The 23,721-nt window shown below is 37.8% G+C and overlaps 1 protein-coding gene across 1 annotated transcript in view; it reads left to right on the forward strand.

Annotated features, from left to right (window-relative positions):
* LOC143235758 (protocadherin Fat 3-like) overlaps positions 1-23,721 on the forward strand; it is a 247,269-nt gene that overhangs the window by 84,690 nt on the left and 138,858 nt on the right. The window contains 7 exon segments of the mRNA XM_076473962.1: positions 10,132-10,392; positions 10,772-10,874; positions 12,315-12,442; positions 12,838-12,962; positions 14,613-14,791; positions 17,735-17,973; positions 23,032-23,215. Of these exon segments, the coding sequence (XP_076330077.1) occupies positions 10,132-10,392; positions 10,772-10,874; positions 12,315-12,442; positions 12,838-12,962; positions 14,613-14,791; positions 17,735-17,973; positions 23,032-23,215 (1,219 nt within the window).

Here is a 23,721-nt window from a genome sequence, read left to right on the forward strand (position 1 = left end):
ATGGTTACTACAGACAGCCCTCGTGTAGTTAAGAATGGTTACTACAGACAGCCCTCGTGTAGTTAAGAATGGTTACTACAGACAGCCCTCGTGTAGTTAAGAATGGTTACTACAGACAGCCCTCGTGTAGTTAAGAATGGTTACTACAGACAGCCCTCGTGTAGTTAAGAATGGTTACTACAGACAGCCCTCGTGTAGTTAAGAATGGTTACTACAGACAGCCCTCGTGTAGTTAAGAATGGTTACTACAGACAGCCCTCGTGTAGTTAAGAATGGTTACTACAGACAGCCCTCGTGTAGTTAAGAATGGTTACTACAGACAGCCCTCGTGCAGTTAAGAATGGTTACTACAGACAGCCCTCGTGTAGTTAAGAATGGTTTACTACAGACAGCCCTCGTGCAGTTAAGAATGGTTACTACAGACAGCCCTCGTGTAGTTAAGAATGGTTACTACAGACAGCCCTCGTGTAGTTAAGAATGGTTACTACAGACAGCCCTCGTGTAGTTAAGAATGGTTACTACAGACAGCCCTCGTGCAGTTAAGAATGGTTACTACAGACAGCCCTCGTGTAGTTAAGAATGGTTACTACAGACAGCCCTCGTGTAGTTAAGAATGGTTACTACAGACAGCCCTCGTGCAGTTAAGAATGGTTTACAGACAGCCCTCGTGTAGTTAAGAATGGTTACTACAGACAGCCCTCGTGTAGTTAAGAATGGTTACTACAGACAGCCCTCGTGCAGTTAAGAATGGTTACTACAGACAGCCCTCGTGTAGTTAAGAATGGTTACAGACACGTGTAGTTAAGAATGGTTACTACAGACAGCCCTCGTGTAGTTAAGAATGGTTACTACAGACAGCCCTCGTGCAGTTAAGAATGGTTACTACAGACAGCCCTCGTGCAGTTAAGAATGGTTACTACAGACAGCCCTCGTGTAGTTAAGAATGGTTACTACAGACAGCCCTCGTGTAGTTAAGAATGGTTACTACAGACAGCCCTCGTGTAGTTAAGAATGGTTACTACAGACAGCCCTCGTGTAGTTAAGAATGGTTACTACAGACAGCCCTCGTGTAGTTAAGAATGGTTACTACAGACAGCCCTCGAATGGTAGTTAAGAATGGTTACTACAGACAGCCCTCGTGTAGTTAAGAATGGTTACTACAGACAGCCCTCGTGTAGTTAAGAATGGTTACTACAGACAGCCCTCGTGTAGTTAAGAATGGTTACTACAGACAGCCCTCGTGTAGTTAAGAATGGTTACTACAGACAGCCCTCGTGTAGTTAAGAATGGTTACTACAGACAGCCCTCGTGTAGTTAAGAATGGTTACTACAGACAGCCCTCGTGTAGTTAAGAATGGTTACTACAGACAGCCTACGTGTAGTTAAGAATGGTTACTACAGACAGCCCTCGTGTAGTTAAGAATGGTTACTACAGACAGCCCTCGTGTAGTTAAGAATGGTTACTACAGACAGCCCTCGTGTAGTTAAGAATGGTTACTACAGACAGCTTTCGTGTAGTTAAGAATGGTTACTACAGACAGCCCTCGTGTAGTTAAGAATGGTTACTACAGACAGCCCTCGTGTAGTTAAGAATGGTTACTACAGACAGCCCTCGTGTAGTTAAGAATGGTTACTACAGACAGCCCTCGTGTAGTTAAGAATGGTTACTACAGACAGCCCTCGTGTAGTTAAGAATGGTTACTACATACAGCCCTCGTGCAGTTAAGAATGGTTACTACAGACAGCCCTCGTGTAGTTAAGAATGGTTACTACATACAGCCCTCGTGTAGTTAAGAATGGTTACTACATACAGCCCTCGTGCAGTTAAGAATGGTTACTACAGACAGCCCTCGTGTAGTTAAGAATGGTTAATACAGACAGCCCTCGTGTAGTTAAGAATGGTTACTACAGACAGCCCTCGTGCAGTTAAGAATGGTTACTACAGACAGCCCTCGTTCAGTTAAGAATGGTTACTACAGACAGCCCTCGTGCAGTTAAGAATGGTTACTACAGACAGTCCTCGTGTAGTTAAGAATGGTTACTACAGACAGCCCTCGAGTACTTAAGAATGGTTACTACAGACAGCCCTCGTGCAGTTAAGAATGGTTACTACAGACAGCCCTCGTGCAGTTAAGAATGGTTACTACAGACAGCCCTCGTGTAGTTAAAAATGGTTACTAAAGACAGCCCTCGTGCAGTTAAGAATGGTTACTACAGACAGCCCTCGTGTAGTTAAGAATGGTTACTACAGACAGCCCTCGTGTAGTTAAGAATGGTTACTACAGACATCCCTCGTGTAGTTAAGAATGGTTACTACAGCCAGACCTCGTGTAGTTAAGAATGGTTACTACAGACAGCCCTCGTGTAGTTAAGAATGGTTACTACAGACAGCCCTCGTGTAGTTAAGAATGGTTACTACAGACAGCCTCGTGCAGTTAAGAATGGTTACTACAGACAGCCCTCGTGTAGTTAAGAATGGTTACTACAGACAGCCCTCGTGCAGTTAAGAATGTTTACTACAGACAGCCCTCGTGTAGTTAAGAATGGTTACTACAGACAGCCCTCGTGTAGTTAAGAATGGTTACTACAGACAGCCCTCGTGCAGTTAAGAATGGTTACTACAGACAGCCCTCGTGTAGTTAAGAATGGTTACTACAGACAGCCCTCGTGCAGTTAAGAATGGTTACTACAGACAGCCCTCGTGTAGTTAAGAATGGTTACTACAGACAGCCCTCGTGTAGTTAAGAATGGTTACTACAGACAGCCCTCGTGCAGTTAAGAATGGTTACTACAGACAGCCCTCGTTCAGTTAAGAATGGTTACTACAGACAGCCCTCGTGCAGTTAAGAATGGTTACTACAGATAGCCCTCGTGCAGTTAAGAATGGTTACTACAGACAGTCCTCGTGTAGTTAAGAATGGTTAATACAGACAGCCCTCGAGTACTTAAGAATGGTTACTACAGACAGCCCTCGTGCAGTTAAGAATGGTTACTACAGACAGCCCTCGTGCAGTTAAGAATGGTTACTACAGACAGTCCTCGTGTAGTTAAGAATGGTTAATACAGACAGCCCTCGAGTACTTAAGAATGGTTACTACAGACAGCCCTCGTGTAGTTAAGAATGGTTACTACAGACATCCCTCGTGTAGTTAAGAATGGTTACTACAGCCAGACCTCGTGTAGTTAAGAATGGTTACTACAGACAGCCCTCGTGTAGTTAAGAATGGTTACTACAGACAGCCCTCGTGTAGTTAAGAATGGTTACTACAGACAGCTCTCGTGCAGTTAAGAATGGTTACTACAGACAGCCCTCGTGTAGTTAAGAATGGTTACTACAGACAGCCCTCGTGCAGTTAAGAATGTTTACTACAGACAGCCCTCGTGTAGTTAAGAATGGTTACTACAGACAGCCCTCGTGTAGTTAAGAATGGTTACTACAGACAGCCCTCGTGCAGTTAAGAATGGTTACTACAGACAGCCTACGTGTAGTTAAGAATGGTTACTACAGACAGCCCTCGTGCAGTTAAGAATGGTTACTACAGACAGCCCTCGTGTAGTTAAGAATGGTTACTACATACAGCCTTCGTGCAGTTAAGAATGGTTACTACAGACAGCCCTCGTGTAGTTAAGAATGGTTACTACAGACAGCCCTCGTGTAGTTAAGAATGGTTACTACAGACAGCCCTCGTGCAGTTAAGAATGGTTACTACAGACAGCCCTCGTGTAGTTAAAAATAGTTACTACAGACAGCCCTCGTGTAGTTAAAAATGGTTACTACAGACATCCCTCGTGCAGTTAAGAATGGTTACTACAGACAGCCCTCGTGCAGTTAAGAATGGTTACTACAGACAGCCCTCGTGTAGTTAAGAATGGTTACTACAGACAGTCCTCGTGTAGTTAAGAATGGTTACTACAGACAGCCCTCGTGTAGTTAAGAATGGTTACTACAGACAGCTCTCGTGCAGTTAAGAATGGTTACTACAGACAGCTCTCGTGCAGTTAAGAATGGTTAGTACAGACAGCCCTCGTGCAGTTAAGAATGGTTACTACAGACAGCCCTCGTGTAGTTAAGAATGGTTACTACATACAGCCCTCGTGCAGTTAAGAATTGTTACTACAGACAGCCCTCGTGTAGTTAAGAATGGTTACTACAGACAGCCCTCTTGTAGTTAAGAATGGTTACTAAAGACAGCCCTCGTGCAGTTAAGAATGGTTACTACAGACAGCCCTCGTGTAGTTAAGAATGGTTACTACAGACAGTTCTCGTGTAGGTAAGAATGGTTACTACAGACAGCCCTCGTGTAGTTAAGAATGGTTACTACAGACATCCCTCGTGTAGTTAAGAATGGTTACTACAGCCAGACCTCGTGTAGTTAAGAATGGTTACTACAGACAGCCCTCGTGTAGTTAAGAATGGTTACTACAGACAGCCCTCGTGTAGTTAAGAATGGTTACTACAGACAGCTCTCGTGCAGTTAAGAATGGTTACTACAGACAGCCCTCGTGTAGTTAAGAATGGTTACTACAGACAGCCCTCGTGCAGTTAAGAATGTTTACTACAGACAGCCTTCGTGTAGTTAAGAATGGTTACTACAGACAGCCCTCGTGTAGTTAAGAATGGTTACTACAGACAGCCCTCGTGCAGTTAAGAATGGTTACTACAGACAGCCCTCGTGCAGTTAAGAATGGTTACTACAGACAGCCCTCGTGTAGTTAAGAATGGTTACTACAGACAGCCCTCGTGTAGTTAAAAATAGTTACTACAGACAGCCCTCGTGTAGTTAAGAATGGTTACTACAGACAGCCCTCGTGCAGTTAAGAATGGTTACTACAGACAGCCCTCGTGCAGTTAAGAATGGTTACTACAGACAGCCCTCGTGTAGTTAAGAATGGTTACTACAGACAGTCCTCGTGTAGTTAAGAATGGTTACTACAGACAGCCCTCGTGCAGTTAAGAATGGTTACTACAGACAGCCCTCGTGTAGTTAAGAATGGTTACTACAGACAGCCCTCTTGTAGTTAAGAATGGTTACTACAGACAGCCCTCGTGTAGTTAAGAATGGTTACTACAGACAGCCCTCGTGTAGTTAAGAATGATTACTGCAGACAGCCCTCGTGCATTTAAGAATGGTTACTACAGACAGCCCTCGTGTAGTTAAGAATGGTTACTACAGACAGTCCTCGTGTAGTTAAGAATGGTTACTACAGACAGCCCTCGTGTAGTTAAGAATGGTTACTACAGACAGCCCTCGTGCAGTTAAGAATGGTTACTACAGACAGCCCTCGTGCAGTTAAGAATGGTTACTACAGACAGCTTTCGTGTAGTTAAGAATGGTTACTACAGACAGCCCTCGTGTAGTTAAGAATGGTTACTACAGACAGCCCTCGTGTAGTTAAGAATGGTTACTACAGACAGTCCTCGTGTAGTTAAGAATGGTTACTACATACAGCCCTCGTGCAGTTAAGAATGGTTACTATAGACAGCCCTCGTGTAGTTAAGAATGGTTACTACAGACAGCCCTCGTGTAGTTAAGAATGGTTACTAAAGACAGCCCTCGTGCAGTTAAGAATGGTTACTACAGACAGCCCTCGTGTAGTTAAGAATGGTTACTACAGACAGCCCTCGTGTAGTTAAGAATGGTTACTGCAGACAGCCCTCGTGTAGTTAAGAATGGTTACTACAGACAGTCCTCGTGTAGTTAAGAATGGTTACTACAGACAGCCCTCGTGTAGTTAAGAATGGTTACTACAGACAGCCCTCGTGTAGTTAAGAATGGTTACTAGAGACAGCCCTCGTGCAGTTAAGAATGGTTACTACAGACAGCCCTCGTGTTGTTAAGAATGGTTACTACAGACAGCCCTCGTGTAGTTAAGAATGGTTACTACAAACAGCCCTCGTGTAGTTTTGTTCGAACAATTGATAAGAAATAACAGTCTACTAAAAGGAGAGATTAAATTTTCAGGTTGAATTTATAAGTGGACTTTACCTTTATCGTATTTTATTACTGGTTGATGTGGGCTGTGCTTGAAGGCTTGGGTTCAGTGGTACAGGTTGATGTGGGCTGTGGTTAAAGGCTAGGCTTCAGTACTGTTCATGATAACATCCAATAGGACGTTAATACACTCACAGCAACACATTAAAACTACTCTTAGTTAAATTATCAGAAAACTACATCTGGACAGTCATCATAACTAACTCTCAGCATGTTTTTCTTCGCCCGTTTCACTTTCTTAAATATGTTGTTTTTTTTCATTTAGAAAGATAGCGCTATTTATTTGTTTGACAATTAAGTCAAAAAGTGCGTCCTGCCTACCTAATGTTTAATGCCAAGTTGCATAGTGATATGTTTGTGGACCTCCAACTTTAGATAAGGTGGTTGGCAGAGGACGTATAGCCCATTGTGAAGCTTTGTGCTTAAGCAGAAACAGACAAATGATTAGTAACCATACTCAAGTGCTATGTTTTATAGAGTTGAGATTATTACAAGTGCTGTTAAAACATTAGAACTACGAAGTTTTTGGTGCACTGTAGGAAAACATTACTGTGTACATGAAATATTAGCGATACGGTTTATATGTACGGTTACGACAAATCTCTCTTTATATGTACGGTTACGACAAACCTCTCTTTATATGTACGGTTACGACAAACCTCTCTTTATATGTACGGTTACGACAAACTTCTCTTTATATGTACGGTGACGACAAACCTCTCTTTATATGTACGGTTACGACAAACCTCTCTTTATATGTACGGTTACGACAAACTTCTCTTTATATGTACGGTGACGACAAACCTCTCTTTATATGTACGGTTACGACAAACTTTTCTTGATATGTACGGTTACGACAAACCTCTCTTTATATGTACGGTTACGACAAACTTCTCTTTATATGTACGGTGACGACAAACCTCTCTTTATATGTACGGTTACGACAAACCTCTCTTTATATGTACGGTTTGTATATGAGCCACTAGACACACTGGACATTCGTTATTATACTGACTTGGTATGAGCTACTAGATAGTCCAGACATGAGCTATTATACTGTCTTGGTATGAGCTACTAGATAGTCCAGACATGAGCTATTATACTGTCTTGGTATGAGCTACTAGATAGTCCAGACATGAGCTATTATACTGTCTTGGTATGAACTATTAGATAGTCTGGACATTCTGTATTATACTGTCTTGGTATGAGCTACTAGATAGTCCAGACATTCTGTATTATACTGTCTTGGTATGAGCTACTAGATAGTCCAGACATGAGCTGTTATACTGTCTTGGTATGAGCTACTAGATAGTCCAGACATGAGCTATTATACTGTCTTGGTATGAGCTACTAGATAGTCCAGACATGAGCTGTTATACTGTCTTGGTATGAACTATTAGATAGTCTGGACATTCTGTATTATACTGTCTTGGTATGAGCTACTAGATAGTCCAGACATGAGCTATTATACTGTCTTGGTATGAGCTACTAGATAGTCCAGACATGAGCTATTATACTGTCTTGGTATGAGCTACTAGATAGTCCAGACATGAGCTATTATACTCTCTTGGTATGAGCTACTAGATAGTCCAGACATGAGCTATTATACTGTCTTGGTATGAGCTACTAGATAGTCCAGACATGAGCTGTTATACTGTCTTGGTATGAGCTACTAGATAGTCCAGACATGAGCTATTATACTGTCTTGGTATGAGCTACTAGATAGTCCAGACATGAGCTGTTATACTGTCTTGGTATGAGCTACTAGATAGTCCAGACATGAGCTGTTATACTGTCTTGGTATGAGCTACTAGATAGTCCAGACATGAGCTATTATACTGTCTTGATATGAGCTACTAAGCGATTATACACACAAGGACAGCTTTAAGCGGTCTACTCATGTTTTAAACATGGCGAGATCTGTAGGTAACAACAAACCATTTTGAAAATGAAAGGAATTTCTGACATATTTCATATTCGACAGCTTTTCACGAACGTCTAAAATGGAAATATTTTCAATTGGGTGAAAATAAAATGTTTAAAACTAAAGTTTATACTCACATACTGTGTTGTGTCGAGGTTATGTTAGGTTTAAAACTAAAGTTTATACTCACATACTGTGTTGTGTCGAGGCTATGTTAGGTTTAAAACTAAAGTTTATACTCACATACTGTATTGTGTCGAGGTTATGTTAGGTTTAAAACTAAAGTTTATACTCACATACTGTGTGGTGTCGAGGCTATGTTAAGTTTAAAACTAAAGTTTATACTCACATACTGTGTTGTGTCGAGGTTATGTTAGGTTTAAAACTAAAGTTTATACTCACATACTGTGTTGTGTCGAGGTTATGTTAGGTTTAAAACTAAAGTTTATACTCACATACTGTGTTGTGTCGAGGCTATGTTAGGTTTAAAACTAAAGTTTATACTCACATACTGTATTGTGTCGAGGTTATGTTAGGTTTAAAACTAAAGTTTATACTCACATACTGTGTGGTGTCGAGGCTATGTTAAGTTTAAAACTAAAGTTTATACTCACATACTGTGTTGTGTCGAGGCTATGTTAGGTTTAAAACTAAAGTTTATACTCACATACTGTGTTGTGTCGAGGTTATGTTAGGTTTAAAACTAAAGTTTATACTCACATACTGTGTTGTGTCGAGGCTATGTTAGGTTTAAAACTAAAGTTTATACTCACATACTGTGTTGTGTCGAGGTTATGTTAGGTTTAAAACTAAAGTTTATACTCACATACTGTGTTGTGTCGATGTTATGTTAGGTTTAAAACTAAAGTTTATACTCACATACTGTGTTGTGTCGAGGTTATGTTAGGTTTAAAACTAAAGTTTATACTCACATACTGTTTTGTGTCGAGGCTATGTTAGGTTTAAAACTAAAGTTTATACTCACATACTGTGTTGTGTCGAGGCTATGTTAGGTTTAAAACTAAAGTTTATACTCACATACTGTGTTGTGTCGAGGCTATGTTAGGTTTAAAACTAAAGTTTATACTCACATACTGTGTTGTGTCGAAGCTATGTTAGGTTTAAAGCTAAAGTTTATACTTACATACTGTGTTGTGTCGAGGCTATGTTAGGTTTAAAACTAAAGTTTATACTCACATACTGTGTTGTGTCGAGATTATGTTAGGTTTAAACTAAAGTTTATACTCACATACTGTGTTGTGTCGAGGTTATGTTAGGTTTAAAACTAAAGTTTATACTCACATACTGTGTTGTGTCGAGGCTATGTTAGGTTTAAAACTAAAATTGATACTTACATACTGTGTTGTGTCGAGGCAATGTTAGGCAATGTAAAGTTTCAGTTTCAAGGAACTGCTTCTGTATTTAAAGTTCAAAGACGTTTCATTTTCTAAATTTAGTTCTGAAGAAGTATTGAAACTGAAACGATGTCCCACTCTAGAAACAGACAGGGGAAGATAAATAAAAACTGTACAATGCTAAGCGTTTTCAGGTCCTGTTATACTGTTATACATGCACATTTGACTTTAAAGCTCAAATACAGTTTCCTTACTTTAGAAATGAACAGAAAGTAATGAAACAGCAGCACCCCCTGGCTATGATGTTTATATAGTAGCTCGAACCTTGCGAGTAGAAATCTGGTATATATTCAGTATGATCACTTGGCCTCACTTTGATCATAAACGAAAACGCTTATACTTATTTATTTCAAAGGAGAGTTTCTCAGATGAGTTTAGTCCTCGGATTTTCACCACCACGTGGTTGTACCTGAAACTATCACAACTGGTGTAATTAACTCAATGAAACATTTTATTTGGCTTTAATGTGTAATCTAGATATTTGACAATCAGGTTCTATGTTCTAAAATGTAAGATTTTACTTCAATTGCGTTTATATATTCTTAATATAACGCCAATCTGATGTTTTTGGTCTCTTATAATATATGGTGGTCGGTTCATTCAGAGATGACGTACAGAATAGATTCATTACAACTTTGTAAAAACGTTACAAATGATTTATTTATATAAGATTTCATTACAACTTTGTAAAAACGTTACAAATGATTTATTTATATAAGATTTCTCTTCATAGAAGTTTAACATAAAAAGCGAACAGCAGTTTGTTAACTTGACTCCCCTTGTGTTACTTTTCCACTAGGACATCAACGATGGTGCTGTTGTTTTCAACCAACCATCTTACCACTATGGGATCTTGGAGACAACACCACGTGGGGAGACTGTGGGGTTTGTAAATGCAACAAACTTTAGTCGAACCCCTCAAGAACAGAATGTCATCTATTGGGTCAGGAAAGGAAGGAAAGACGAAAAGTTTTGGGTGAACCCCACATCTGGAGCTCTGGTCTTGATGGACTCTTTAGATAGAGATCCTCCAGGAAATCAAACACATTTCTCGCTTGAGGTGAGACGATCAACTTTTGGAATGTGTTAGAGCACTGATAGCAAGAGTATTAGGAATTTGTACCACACCGTGAAATGTACTGTCAGTTTCATTCCATTAACCGAGACAACTTTCTTTGAGACTGATTCAACCGTAATTTTTATTGTTATAAATAAAAAAAATAATTAAGTTTTTCAATTGATTTGCAAACGTAAAATCTTTATTATATCTGTAAACATAACCAATTGCAAGACATTATGTAAAAAACACACAACTAAACAGGGTTGTGTATAAGTGGTTCAGTGAAATGGGGTGTTGTTTGTTTTTCATTTTTGGTTGTAAAATTACTAAACAGGGTCGTGTATAAACGGTTCATTAATAAAGACACCTCCATTTTCAGGTTTTTGCTCGTGACACACTCTCAGTTAATGCCTTCAACACTAGTGTCGAAGTTAAAATTGAGGTAATTGACGTTAACGACAATGCACCTAAATTTAATGAAGGTAAGCTGTGATCGTATTTCATTCTGTTTAAAAAAATAATAATTTTAACTGTTAAATCGACCAAAGTTTCCAGGTTCTAACGTGTAAGGAACATTTGTTAGGAGATTAATGCGTTTACGTATTCACATATTTGTGGAATAATTTGCCACTTCATTCGACTTAATTTTCATTTTTCATCTTATACAAACAGCTTCATGAGTTCCAAGATTGATATGTCATGATAATATATCTTGTTCTCTATCAGGCCTAACAAGTTAACTTAACACTAGGTATTGTTGTTATCGTTTAGGCCTAACAAGTTAACTTAACACTAGGTATTGTTGTTATCGTTTAGGCCTAACAAGTTAACTAACACTAGGTATTGCTGTTATCGTTTAGGCCTAACAAGTTAGCTAAAACGAGGTATTGTTGTTATCGTTAATACATAACATTTTTATTCCAATGTTATAAATGTATGATTTTTGTGAGGACGATGAAAATACGACAGTTAAGGTCGTAGCTAAGCCTTACGTCGTATGCTACTCATGAGCCAAACTGAATTTGTTCCAACCTACAGTAGCCTAACATGAAACTATTACATAGTTGTTTGCCAAACACAACAACAGTAAAAATGTTCATTTACAAAGCACAACATACTATAGAATCAACAATAAAATTATCTAAATAGTTTAATTGTATATAGACAATTTCTGCTTTATTTTGTGAACTGACACATTTTCTCATTTCATTTGAAAAATTATTTTCAATATAAAACTAGGAATTATGGACATTTATTAAACAATTGTTGGAATGTATATATCTAAAAACGGCTCGTTTGGTTTGAGAAATTTTTTTGTGTAGAGGAGCGAACAACGTTTCGACCTTTTTCGGTCATCGTCAGGTTCAAGAAGGTCGAAACGTTGTTCGCTCCTCTACGTAAAAAATTTTCTCAAGCCAAACGAGCCGTTTTTACATATCTATTTTTCTCTACAAGTGGGTTTTCTCGACATCACTAATTGTTGGAATGATTTACATAAGTTTTAATTTCAAAACGTTTATTTAAAAAAAACATTTTTTTTATTAATACACTTGTGAAATTCGATGTTTATTATTACTTCAAAAGTATTTCTTAATGATAAAGATTTGAAACTGTGTGTTGCGTTCTAATAAAAATAATTGATGTTAAATTGAAAATTACTCTGGAAAACATTGCCCTCTAGTGGCACAAAATAACTTTACATCGTCAACAACGAACAAAATACGCAGTCTTGATTAAGTTCGGTAACTAATCACCAACAATTCTTCATGTTAATGAATAAAACCTAGAAATCTGTGTTGTTCATTGATTTAGTATTTTAAGTATATCGAGATGTAGTTTAATTGGATAAAGTCTTTTCTCCAACATGTATTTTAAACTATTCTTGTACCTGATTTTCTTTTTATGTGTTTTCTTTGTTTAAGAGAGATACTCCTTGGAACTTCCGGAAATTCTCTCACCTGGAAGTCAACTTCCGCTATTCTATGAAGTTCAAGACATTGATTCCGGTATTAACGGAAAGATTGAGAAATATTTCACTGATAAGTTACAGGTTGGTCAGACAAACGTCTCCCTTTATTCTGTAAATGTGTTTGTTCCGATAAATCCGAATATAAATCAAACAGGTGTCGCTTCTTGTAGTAGTGCATTAACTAGCAATGATTTTAAGCATATTAATCGGTCTTTATTAATTTGTTTAATTACATATTCATAAGACATTAGAATTAGGCCTATTGTATTTTTTATTATTTCATATTTTATTCAGTTCCTTAGGGGTTTTAGCTGACGACGCGTTTCACTCAATCCAGAGTTCATCATTTACTTTTTTAAAGCGATTGTTATATTTAAATCGTATCAACTAACCAACATGAATGTGTTTTATTAATATTTTCCTTCTCTCTTGGGTTCTTTAGTAATAATTTGGTTTTAATTATTTATGTTAATTAGGATACGTTTGTGGTCAATCACACATCCGGGACTGTAAAGTTGATATCGTCACTGGATTATGAGACACGTGACCAGTATAATTTCACAATATTCGCCGTCGACGGAGGAAATCCTCAACGTACAGGGTGAAATATTCTGTTAACATTTTTTTCAGTAATTTGGAATATTATATTTTTATTTACCTCCAACAGATGGCGAGGCCAGAAAAAGCTAAGATGATTTGGTTGTTGTCTTTTTCTTTCTTTTTTTAGTTTCGCGCAAAGCTACTCAAGGGCTATCTGCGCAGGTGATTTGATTGTTACATTGTGTATATTCTTACATTACAGAGTTTTATTCAAACCTAGCAATCAAACATTATAATTTCTAAATAATATCTTTCACCATAACATAAAAAATAAGCAGAAGAAATAAACTGAAAGTGAGTGAAATACATCACTGATACCGTAAGCCTGCAGAAGTAGTTGTTTTTAATGGTGATAATTATAAATAAACTTTCTATATGTTTTAATTTTGTTATTACCTTTCGTTATTAGGCCTAACGTTGTCAGGTGGTTGAGAGTGCTCGACTCGTAATCTAAGAATCGCGAGTTATCCTCATAACATCAAGCATGTTCGCCCTTTCAACCATGGGGGGCGTTCTAACGTTACGGTCAACCCCACTAATCGTTGGTGAAAGAGTAGCCCAAGAGTCGACGATAGGTGCTGATGACTCGCTACTTTCCTTCTATTCTACACTGCTAAATTAGGGACGGCTCGTGCAGATAGCTCTAGTGTAGCTTTGTGCGAAATTCCAAACAAACAAACCTTTTATTATTTATGTTGTAGTCTTGATTTTACCTGGTGTTATGAAAATCTGTTGCAACTGCTTTAGATTCCGACTCATGACGAATAAGTTCCGTGGTTTTCAAAGTAAAACGTGCTCCTCACTTTGGGTTCGTTATAAGAGGAATGCCCAAATCACACCTTTCACTAAGACGAGAATACTCCAACAATTGGCAGTGGCTGCTATTGATAAGCTGTTAGTTGAAACTTAGAGACGACTAGATAACATTTGTGTAGGTTTGCGTGAATATTCTAAATAACCAGTTGCGTAAAAACAAAGGACATCGAAGGGGTGGAGGTAGTTAACAGAAAAGAGCACTTTTCAAGCACTCTAAGTGGAGACATTTATTTGTTTGTGGGCGTGGAAGAGATGTGTAAGTTTATAACATTTTAAACTAATATTTAATATATTACAATTATTATTTTTTTCTCTAAAGACCTACAAATCTGTGTAACTCAAAGCAAGCTGCGCATGGAATCAAGTGTGTCTTTTAGCAATTATGACTGCAACAATAGGGCACTTTACGAGCATAAGAGCAAAGAGACAGAAACTTGTTCCTTCTCCTGTGTACGTCACTGAAACAACAAACAGTTTCCCATAAATCAATGCGTTTTCAATGATTATTCACTGTGGCTTTTTGTTTTGTTTTTAGAAGTGTATGGTGATATATTTTATAGTTTATTTACTGTGTACAGAGAGCGCCCAGAACCGTATGGACAGGGAATCAAACCTAAAAAATGTAAATAGACGTAGTTTTAAAATATGTGCCTTACATAAGATCTGACCGTAAATGTCCAAAAACGTATCAGTTTTTTCTTGCATTTATCAACGTTTACTTAAACAGTCTTCATATTGCATTAACACGTTGACGTGTATCTAGAAACACAACCGTGTTTTATATAAAACTTAGGTTCAGTAACACCGTGGAATTTATTAGTTGATTATTTATCAGCTCAGCGACTGTGGTTATTCAAGTCCAAAACATCAATGAGTTCTCTCCAGAGTTTATCGGAACGCCTTACAACTTCTGGACAGAGGAAAATTCCATAGCGGGAACCGGAATTGGGCAAATCAAGGCTGTCGATAAGGACGGTGATAATGTATCCTATAACCTCACAGATGGAGATACAGGTAATGTGTTTTATAACTTCACAGATGGAGATACAGGTAATGTATCCTATAACCTCACAGATGGAGATAGAGGTAATGTGTTTTATAACTTCACAGATGGAGATACAGGTAATGTATTGTATAACCTCACAGATAGAGATACAGGTAATATGTTGTATAACCTCACAGATGGAGATACAGGTAATGTATTGTATAACCTCACGGATGGAGGTACAGGTAATGTATTGTATAACCTCACAGATGGAGATACAGGTAATGTGTTGTATAACCTCACGGATGGAGATACAGGTAATGTGTTGTATAACCTCACGGATGGAGATACAGGTAATGTATTGTATAACCTCACAGATGGAGATACAGGTAATGTGTTGTATAACCTCACAGATGGAGATACAGGTAATGTGTTGTATAACCTCACAGATGGAGATACAGGTAATGTATTGTATAACCTCACAGATGGAGATACAGGTAATGTGTTGTATAACCTCACGGATGGAGATACAGGTAATGTATTGTATAACCTCACAGATGGAGATACAGGTAATGTGTTGTATAACCTCACAGATGGAGATACAGGTAATGTGTTGTATAACCTCACAGATGGAGATACAGGTAATGTATTGTATAACCTCACAGATGGAGATACAGGTAATGTGTTGTATAACCTCACAGATGGAGATACAGGTAATGTATTGCATAACCTCACAGATGGAGATACATGTAATGTATTGTAGAACCTCACAGATGGAGATACAGGTAATGTATTGTATAACCTCACGGATGGAGATACAGGTAATGTGTTGTATAACCTCACGGATGGAGATACAGGTAATGTATTGTATAACCTCACAGATGGAGATACAGGTAATGTGTTGTATAACCTCACAGATGGAGATACAGGTAATGTATTGCATAACCTCACAGATGGAGATACATGTAATGTATTGTATAACCTCACAGATGGAGATACAGGTAATGTATTGTATAACCTCACGGATGGAGATACAGGTAATGTGTTGTATAACCTCACAGATGGAGATACAGGTAATATGTTGTATAACCTCACAGGTGGAGATACAGGTAATGTGTTGTATAACCTCACAGATGGAGATACAGGTAATGTGTTGTATAACCTCACAGATGGAGATACAGGTAATGTGTTGTATAACCTCACAGGTGGAGATACAGGTAATGTATTGTATAACCTCACAGATGGAGATACAGGTAATGTGTTGTATAACCTCACGGATGGAGATACAGGTAATGTGTTGTATAACCTCACAGATGGAGATACAGGTAATGTGTTGTATAACCTCACGGATGGGGATACAGGTAATGTAATTGTATAACCTCAAGGATGGAGATACAGGTAATGTGTTGTATAACCTCACGGATGGAGATACAGGTAATGTGTTGTATAACCTCACGGATGGAGATACAGGTAATGTGTTGTATAACCTCACGGATGGGGATACAGGTAATGTGTTGTATAACCTCACAGATGGAGATACAGGTAATGCGTTGTATAACCTCACGGATGGAGATACAGGTAATGTGTTGTATAACCTCACAGATGGAGATACAGGTAATATGTTGTATAACCTCACGGATGGGGATACAGGTAATGTAATTGTATAACCTCACGGATGGAGATACAGGTAATGTGTTGTATAACCTCACGGATGGAGATACAGGTAATGTGTTGTATAATCTCACGGATGGGGATACAGGTAATGTGTTGTATAACCTCACGGATGGGGATACAGGTAATGTGTTGTATAACCTCACGGATGGAGATACAGGTAATGTGTTGTATAACCTCACGGATGGAGATACAGGTAATGTGTTGTATAATCTCACGGATGGGGATACAGGTAATGTGTTGTATAACCTCACGGATGGAGATACAGGTAATGTGTTGTATAACCTCACAGATGGGGATACAGGTAATGTGTTGTATAACCTCACGGATGGAGATACAGGTAATGTGTTGTATAACCTCACAGATGGAGATACAGGTAATGTGTTGTATAACCTCACGGATGGAGATACAGGTAATGTGTTGTATAACCTCACAGATGGAGATACAGGTAATGTGTTGTATAACCTCACGGATGGAGATGCAGGTAATGTGTTGTATAACCTCACAGATGGAGATACAGGTAAAGGTTGAGCTGTACGTTTAAATAACTCGGAAGGAGATTTCCACACAGCAGCTCGGTGTGAAACTCCCATCAACTTGATTTATTCAAAATCGTATGATCATATTGAAACAGGGGCAGACCAACACTAAACTAATTAGACTAATAACGCAGGTTACTGGTAGTGATATGGTGATTGCTAGCCTGGAAACACAAGCTGAGTTAACTTACCAATAAGCCCGATTATTGAAAATATGAAGATTTCTCAGAATGCTGCATATATAATAAACTAGTGGTCATTCAAGTTTAATTATTAGTTTTTCTTCTTGTGTTCGTTCTTATAAAAAAAACTGATTAATTTATCAGAACATATCATACTGTAACTTATATTTCATATCTAAGAATAAGTTTATCTAAAGATATGTATGTTATCAGAAGATATGAATCTTTATTTAAAGATAAGCTTGTTGGTCTAAAGATAGATATGTTATCAGAAGATATGAATCTTTATTTAAAGATAAGTTTGTTGCTCTAAAGATAGATATGTTATCAGAAGATATGAATCTTTATTTAAAGATAAGTTTGTTGGTCTAAAGATAGATATGTTATCAGAAGATATGAATCTTTATTTAAAGATAAGTTTGTTGCTCTAAAGATAGATATGTTATCAGAAGATATGAATCTTTATTTAAAGATAAGTTTGTTGCTCTAAAGATAAGAATGTTTGTTTAATCAGTGCAGAGCTTATTAATTGGAAATGGTTCTGGTACACGATATTTTACCATATGAATCAATTTCTCAGAATTCTTTAGGATAGAGGACGACACAGGGAGAGTTTTTGTTAAGTCAGACCTGGTTTCACGAACACAGTACAGTTTCACGGCTCGTGCTACCGATGATGGTGTACCACGAACCAACAGTCTCGACGTGAAGGTGGATGTCTTCATCCGGGAATCTAATGACTATGCTCCAGTTTTTACACAGGAAGTCTACAAAGGATTTGTAACAGAAAAAGTAGCAATGGATGAACCTATTGTAGAGGTTTGTGAATAACTGACTGATAAATATATTTATACTGTTATATACTTTCTGTATACATGTTTAAATTCAGTTTTTTTTTCTTATCAGAAAGTCAGATTTTTATATAAAAAAGTCACGTGATGCGCTAAATCTATAATTTACATACGAAGTAAAAATATTGCGTCGATTTATTCGTTTTAAAAATATCTAAGACTTGTTAATCAAGCCGTTATTGTCATTCTGGTGTTATTATTTTGGTTTTTGGTTGTTTTTAATCACTGACGGATAGGCCCGGCATGGCCAAGCGTGTTAAGGCGTGCGACTCGTAATCTGAGGGTCGCGGGTTCGCATCCCCGTCGTGCCAAACATGCTCGCCCTTTCAGCCGTGGGGGCGTTATAATGTGACGGTCAATCCCACTATTCGTTGGTAAAAGAGTAGCCCAAGAGTCGGCGGTGGGTGGTGATGACTAACTGCCTTCCCTCTAGTCTTACACTGCAAAATTAGGGACGGCTAGCACAGATAGCCCTCGGGTAGCTTTGTGCGAAATTCAAAAACAAACAAACAAACAAACAAACACTGACGTATATCTGTTGAAACATGGGTCTTATCTCATCCATTTTACTGACGGACACCTCTCGAAACATAGCACTTGGTTCACCAGATATTCTTACGGACTCTTCTCGAAACATGGGACTTGTCTCACTCTATATAGTGAAGAACACTTCTTGAAACATGGGACTTGTCTCACTCTATATAGTGAAGAACACTTCTTGAAACATGGGAGTTGTGTCACTCTATATAGTGAAGAACACTTCTTGAAACATGGGACTTGTCTCACTCTATATAGTGAAGAACACTTCTTGAAACATGGGACTTGTGTCACTCTATATAGTGAAGAACACTTCTTGAAACATGGGACTTGTGTCACTCTATATAGTGAAGAACACTTCTTGAAACATGGGACTTGTGTCACTCTATATAGTGAAGAACACTTCTTGAAACATGGGACTTGTCTCACTCTATATAGTGAAGAACAGTTCTTGAAACATGGGACTTGTCTCACTCTATATAGTGAAGAACACTTCTTGAAACGTATGAGTTGTCTCACTCTATATAGTGAAGAACACTTCTTGAAACATGGGACTTGTCTCACTCTATATAGTGAAGAACACTTCTTGAAACATGGGACTTGTGTCACTCTATATAGTGAAGAACACTTCTTGAAACATGGGACTTGTGTCACTCTATATAGTGAAGAACACTTCTTGAAACATGGGACTTGTGTCACTCTATATAGTGAAGAACACTTCTTGAAACATGGGACTTGTCTCACTCTATATAGTGAAGAACAGTTCTTGAAACATGGGACTTGTCTCACTCTATATAGTGAAGAACACTCTTGAAACGTATGAGTTGTCTCACTCTATATAGTGAAGAACACTCTTGAAACGTATGAGTTGTCTCACTCTATATAGTGAAGAACACTTCTTGAAACATGGGACTTGTCTCACTCTATATAGTGAAGAACACTTCTTGAAACATGGGACTTGTCTAACTCTATATAGTGAAGAACACTTCTTGAAACATGGGACTTGTCTCACTCTATATAGTGAAGAACACTCTTGAAACATGGGAGTTGTCTCACTCTATATAGTGAAGAACACTTCTTGAAACATGGGACTTGTCTCACTCTATATAGTGAAGAACACTCTTGAAACGTATGAGTTGTCTCACTCTATATAGTGAAGAACACTTCTTGAAACATGGGACTTGTCTCACTCTATATAGTGAAGAACACTTCTTGAAACATGGGACTTGTCTCACTCTATATAGTGAAGAACACTTCTTGAAACATGGGAGTTGTCTCACTCTATATAGTGAAGAACACTTCTTGAAACATGGGACTTGTGTCACTCTATATAGTGAAGAACACTTCTTGAAACATGGGACTTGTCTCACTCTATATAGTGAAGAACACTTCTTGAAACATGGGACTTGTCTCACTCTATATAGTGAAGAACACTTCTTGAAACATGGGAGTTGTCTCACTCTATATAGTGAAGAACACTTCTTGAAACATGGGAGTTGTCTCACTCTATATAGTGAAGAACACTTCTTGAAACATGGGACTTGTCTCACTCTATATAGTGAAGAACACTTCTTGAAACATGGGACTTGTCTCACTCTATATAGTGAAGAACACTTCTTGAAACATGGGACTTGTGTCACTCTATATAGTGAAGAACACTTCTTGAAACATGGGAGTTGTCTCACTCTATATAGTGAAGAACACTTCTTGAAACATGGGACTTGTCTCACTCTATATAGTGAAGAACACTTCTTGAAACATGGGAGTTGTCTCACTCTATATAGTGAAGAACACTTCTTGAAACATGGGACTTAGTCCACCCGATATATTAAAGAAGAGGTATCTCGAAGAACATGAATGCAGATAAACAAATCATTATAGTAAACAAGTCGCGAATCGTAAGATTTTGGACAGTTAATAAAACAGTTGTGTGGAATTCCTAGAAATCGTGTAATCGTCTCTACCCTTATAAACTACAACCGATTTTGGTGCAGACAGCTTTAGAAAAGCAGACGTTTCTTCTGCATGGATGAACAAAGTAGCGCTAAATAATAGTCAGTGACATCATGAGTATCCATGGTGTCGCACCAAACAGGTAACTTTTACTGGGTATGGTCTGGTGATTAGGGTGCTTTGATCGCGGGCTCGATTCCCCGTCTCACCCAACGTGCTCTGCCTTTCAGCCATAGAGGGGAGGGGGTTATAATGCGACGGTCAGTCCAACTAATCGTTGGTAAAAGAGTAGACTCAGAGAAGGCGATGGTTGGTGATGACTATCTGCCTTCCATTTAGTCCACTGTTACATTAGGGGCAGCTAGCCCAAATAGCCCTCGTATAGCACAAAATTCGAAACAAACCAAACCAAACATCAACGAATCTTACATGCTGTCATTGTAATTCGAAATTAGTTTATAGAGGATGTTACCATTTCCTTTGGACACTGCGAGGGATATTCGTGTCATCCATGTTGCCAATCATAAATTTAGCCAATAATTTCCCAACAGCACTGTAAGTAGTGCTGTTATTTAACTCTGGATGACGTGCCTTAAATTCGTCAGCAACCTTCAGCAGACCCCAGCCTTCTCCGCCAGACAACAGAATAAACTTTACCTACTCATGTACTAAGAGCACCATGATCAGCAGAAACAAACACTTTCCGAAGTGCACGAGTTGCACGTTGCAGTTAAATAGTAAAATGTTAGTATATGTGTCGTTTTGTTTTGGTTATCTATCTAAACATGAATCGAACACGAGGATAGTTGTTTATATATAAATGGAGGAGATGAATTTAAGTAAATATTTGTCTCACAAAGTACTTCAAACAAAGTAAGAAAATAGATGAAACCATTCAAGCACAGACATAGTGAGATGTTTACAGTTCAAGTATATAACACAGACATAGTTAGATGTTTACAGTTCAATTATATAACACAGACATAGTTAGATGTTTACAGTTCAAGTATATAACACAGACATAGTTAGATGTTTACAGTTTGAGTGTATAACACAGACATAGTGAGATTTTTACAGTTCAAGTATATAACACAGACATAGATGTTTACAGTTTATGTATGTAACACAGACATAGTTAGATGTTTATAGTTCAAGTATATAACAGAGACATAGTTAGATGTTTATAGTTCAAGTATATAACACAGACATTGTTGGATGTTTACAGTTCAAGTATATAACATAGACATAGTGAGATGTTTACAGTTCAAGTATATAACACATAATCTTGTATTAAAACGAACACAACAGAAACCGTTGTTGTTGTTTCTATTTGTTAGTGAAGACAAAGTGGGTCAAGTCCTTTAGATTTCTATTTGATTTTCTTCTGCCGCACGTGAGAGACCCCTTGTATTTGAAAATGATTACAGACTTTTCAAACTCTTTATTTAATATTTGTAGACATTGGCAAGTCCTATAGAGGACGTTAGTGTTGTCAGATATGGAAATCTTGTTTGCACACTTTGATAAACGAACCCATGTGTTCAGCAAGCGCCCCCTTTAGTATTTTTCAGGTATATTTCACACATTTACTGCAGTACCATACGTAATCAAGAGATATAATCATATACGTTCCCGTTGGATGGAAACACAGTGCGTTACATGAAAACATTATCTGTCACATGATCGACCACTTTATGTTCCCGTTGAAAGAGTGTACAATGTGTTGATTGGTGTTTCAATATATTTTAAGAAGGTTCGAAGTTAGGTTTGAATTTCGCGCAAAGCTACATGAGGGCTATCTACACTAGCCATTGTAACTTAGCAGTAAACTAAAGGGAAGGCAGCTATACATCACCACCCACTGCCAACTGTTGGGCTATTCTATTCTTTTACCAACGAATAGTGGAATTGACCGTCACCTTATAACACCCCCACAGCTGAAAGGGCAAACATTTTTGGTGTTGTGGGGATTCAAACCCGCGACCCTCAGATAACGAGTCGAGCGCCCTAACCACCAGCCCATGCCAGACCACTGGACAGAAAACCAGTAAAGCATGTTTCTAACTGACACAGTTAATATTGATTTATTTAGGTAATGTATGTTTTTCATTGAACTCACTTTGACAGTAGAGTTGCCTACAGATTAAGTGAATAGATTAAACAAAGGGTGGTTGGTACACATGTACAGAATAGATTAAACAAAGGGTGGCTGGTACACATGTACAGAATAGATTAAACAAAGGGTGGTTGGTACACATGTACAGGAGTTGACTGATTTTCGAGATGACGCGACCATTTTGTTCCGGTTCAAAGCTTGTACGATGTGTTGATATGTAAGGTCCTTTCGGGTCTAGCCACGACTTCAAGACATACCGTATTGATTTAAAGAAGGGTGTATTTACATAAACAGATCACCTTAAAAACAAATAAGGTCTTTAGTTTTCAAAAATATGACATAGTTAGATAATCAAAAATAGACCTGTATATTTCCATTCGTTTTTCCTTCTTAACAGTATTTATGCATTACGTTTAAAAGGTGTCAGCCATTGATCGAGACCTTCAGAATAGCACGGTCACGTACAGTATAACCAGTGGAAATGAAGACAAAATGTTCTACATAAACCCAGTATCTGGAAGTATTTACGTAAACAGATCATCAGTCCACAACTTAGACTACGACAGGAAGAAAGGCTACGTGTTGTTGATCCAAGCCAAAGATTGTATGTCATTCTTAATAAGAGTTATTTATTATAATATTCCTACCGTGAGAGAACTTGTAAAAGAATTACAGAACATGTCAATTATATTTAAAATTAATTAATATTACAGATCATAATCCAGTACATGTCTTACTATTCAAATTTAAAATCAATAAGTGTTATTAGTTCAATACGTTCACATTTCTAATTAACCAATGTTATAGATAACAATATTCAAATTTATAATCAGTGTAACAACTCATAAGATTTTTAATTAATTATTGTTGTAGAACACAATATTTAGGTTTGTAATTAATCAATGTTACAGAACACAATATTGAGATCTATAATTAATCAAAGTGCTATAGAACACAATATTTAGGTATCTAATTAATTAGAGCGTTATAGAACATAATATTTAGGTTTCTAATTACTCAGAGATTTATAGAACGTAATGTTTAGGCTTCTAATTAATCAAAGTGCTATAGAACACAATATTTAGGTATCTAATCAATTAGAGCGTTATA

The sequence above is a fragment of the Tachypleus tridentatus genome, chromosome 12 (genome assembly GCF_004210375.1).
Source record: "Tachypleus tridentatus isolate NWPU-2018 chromosome 12, ASM421037v1, whole genome shotgun sequence".
NCBI lineage: Eukaryota > Metazoa > Arthropoda > Merostomata > Xiphosura > Limulidae > Tachypleus > Tachypleus tridentatus.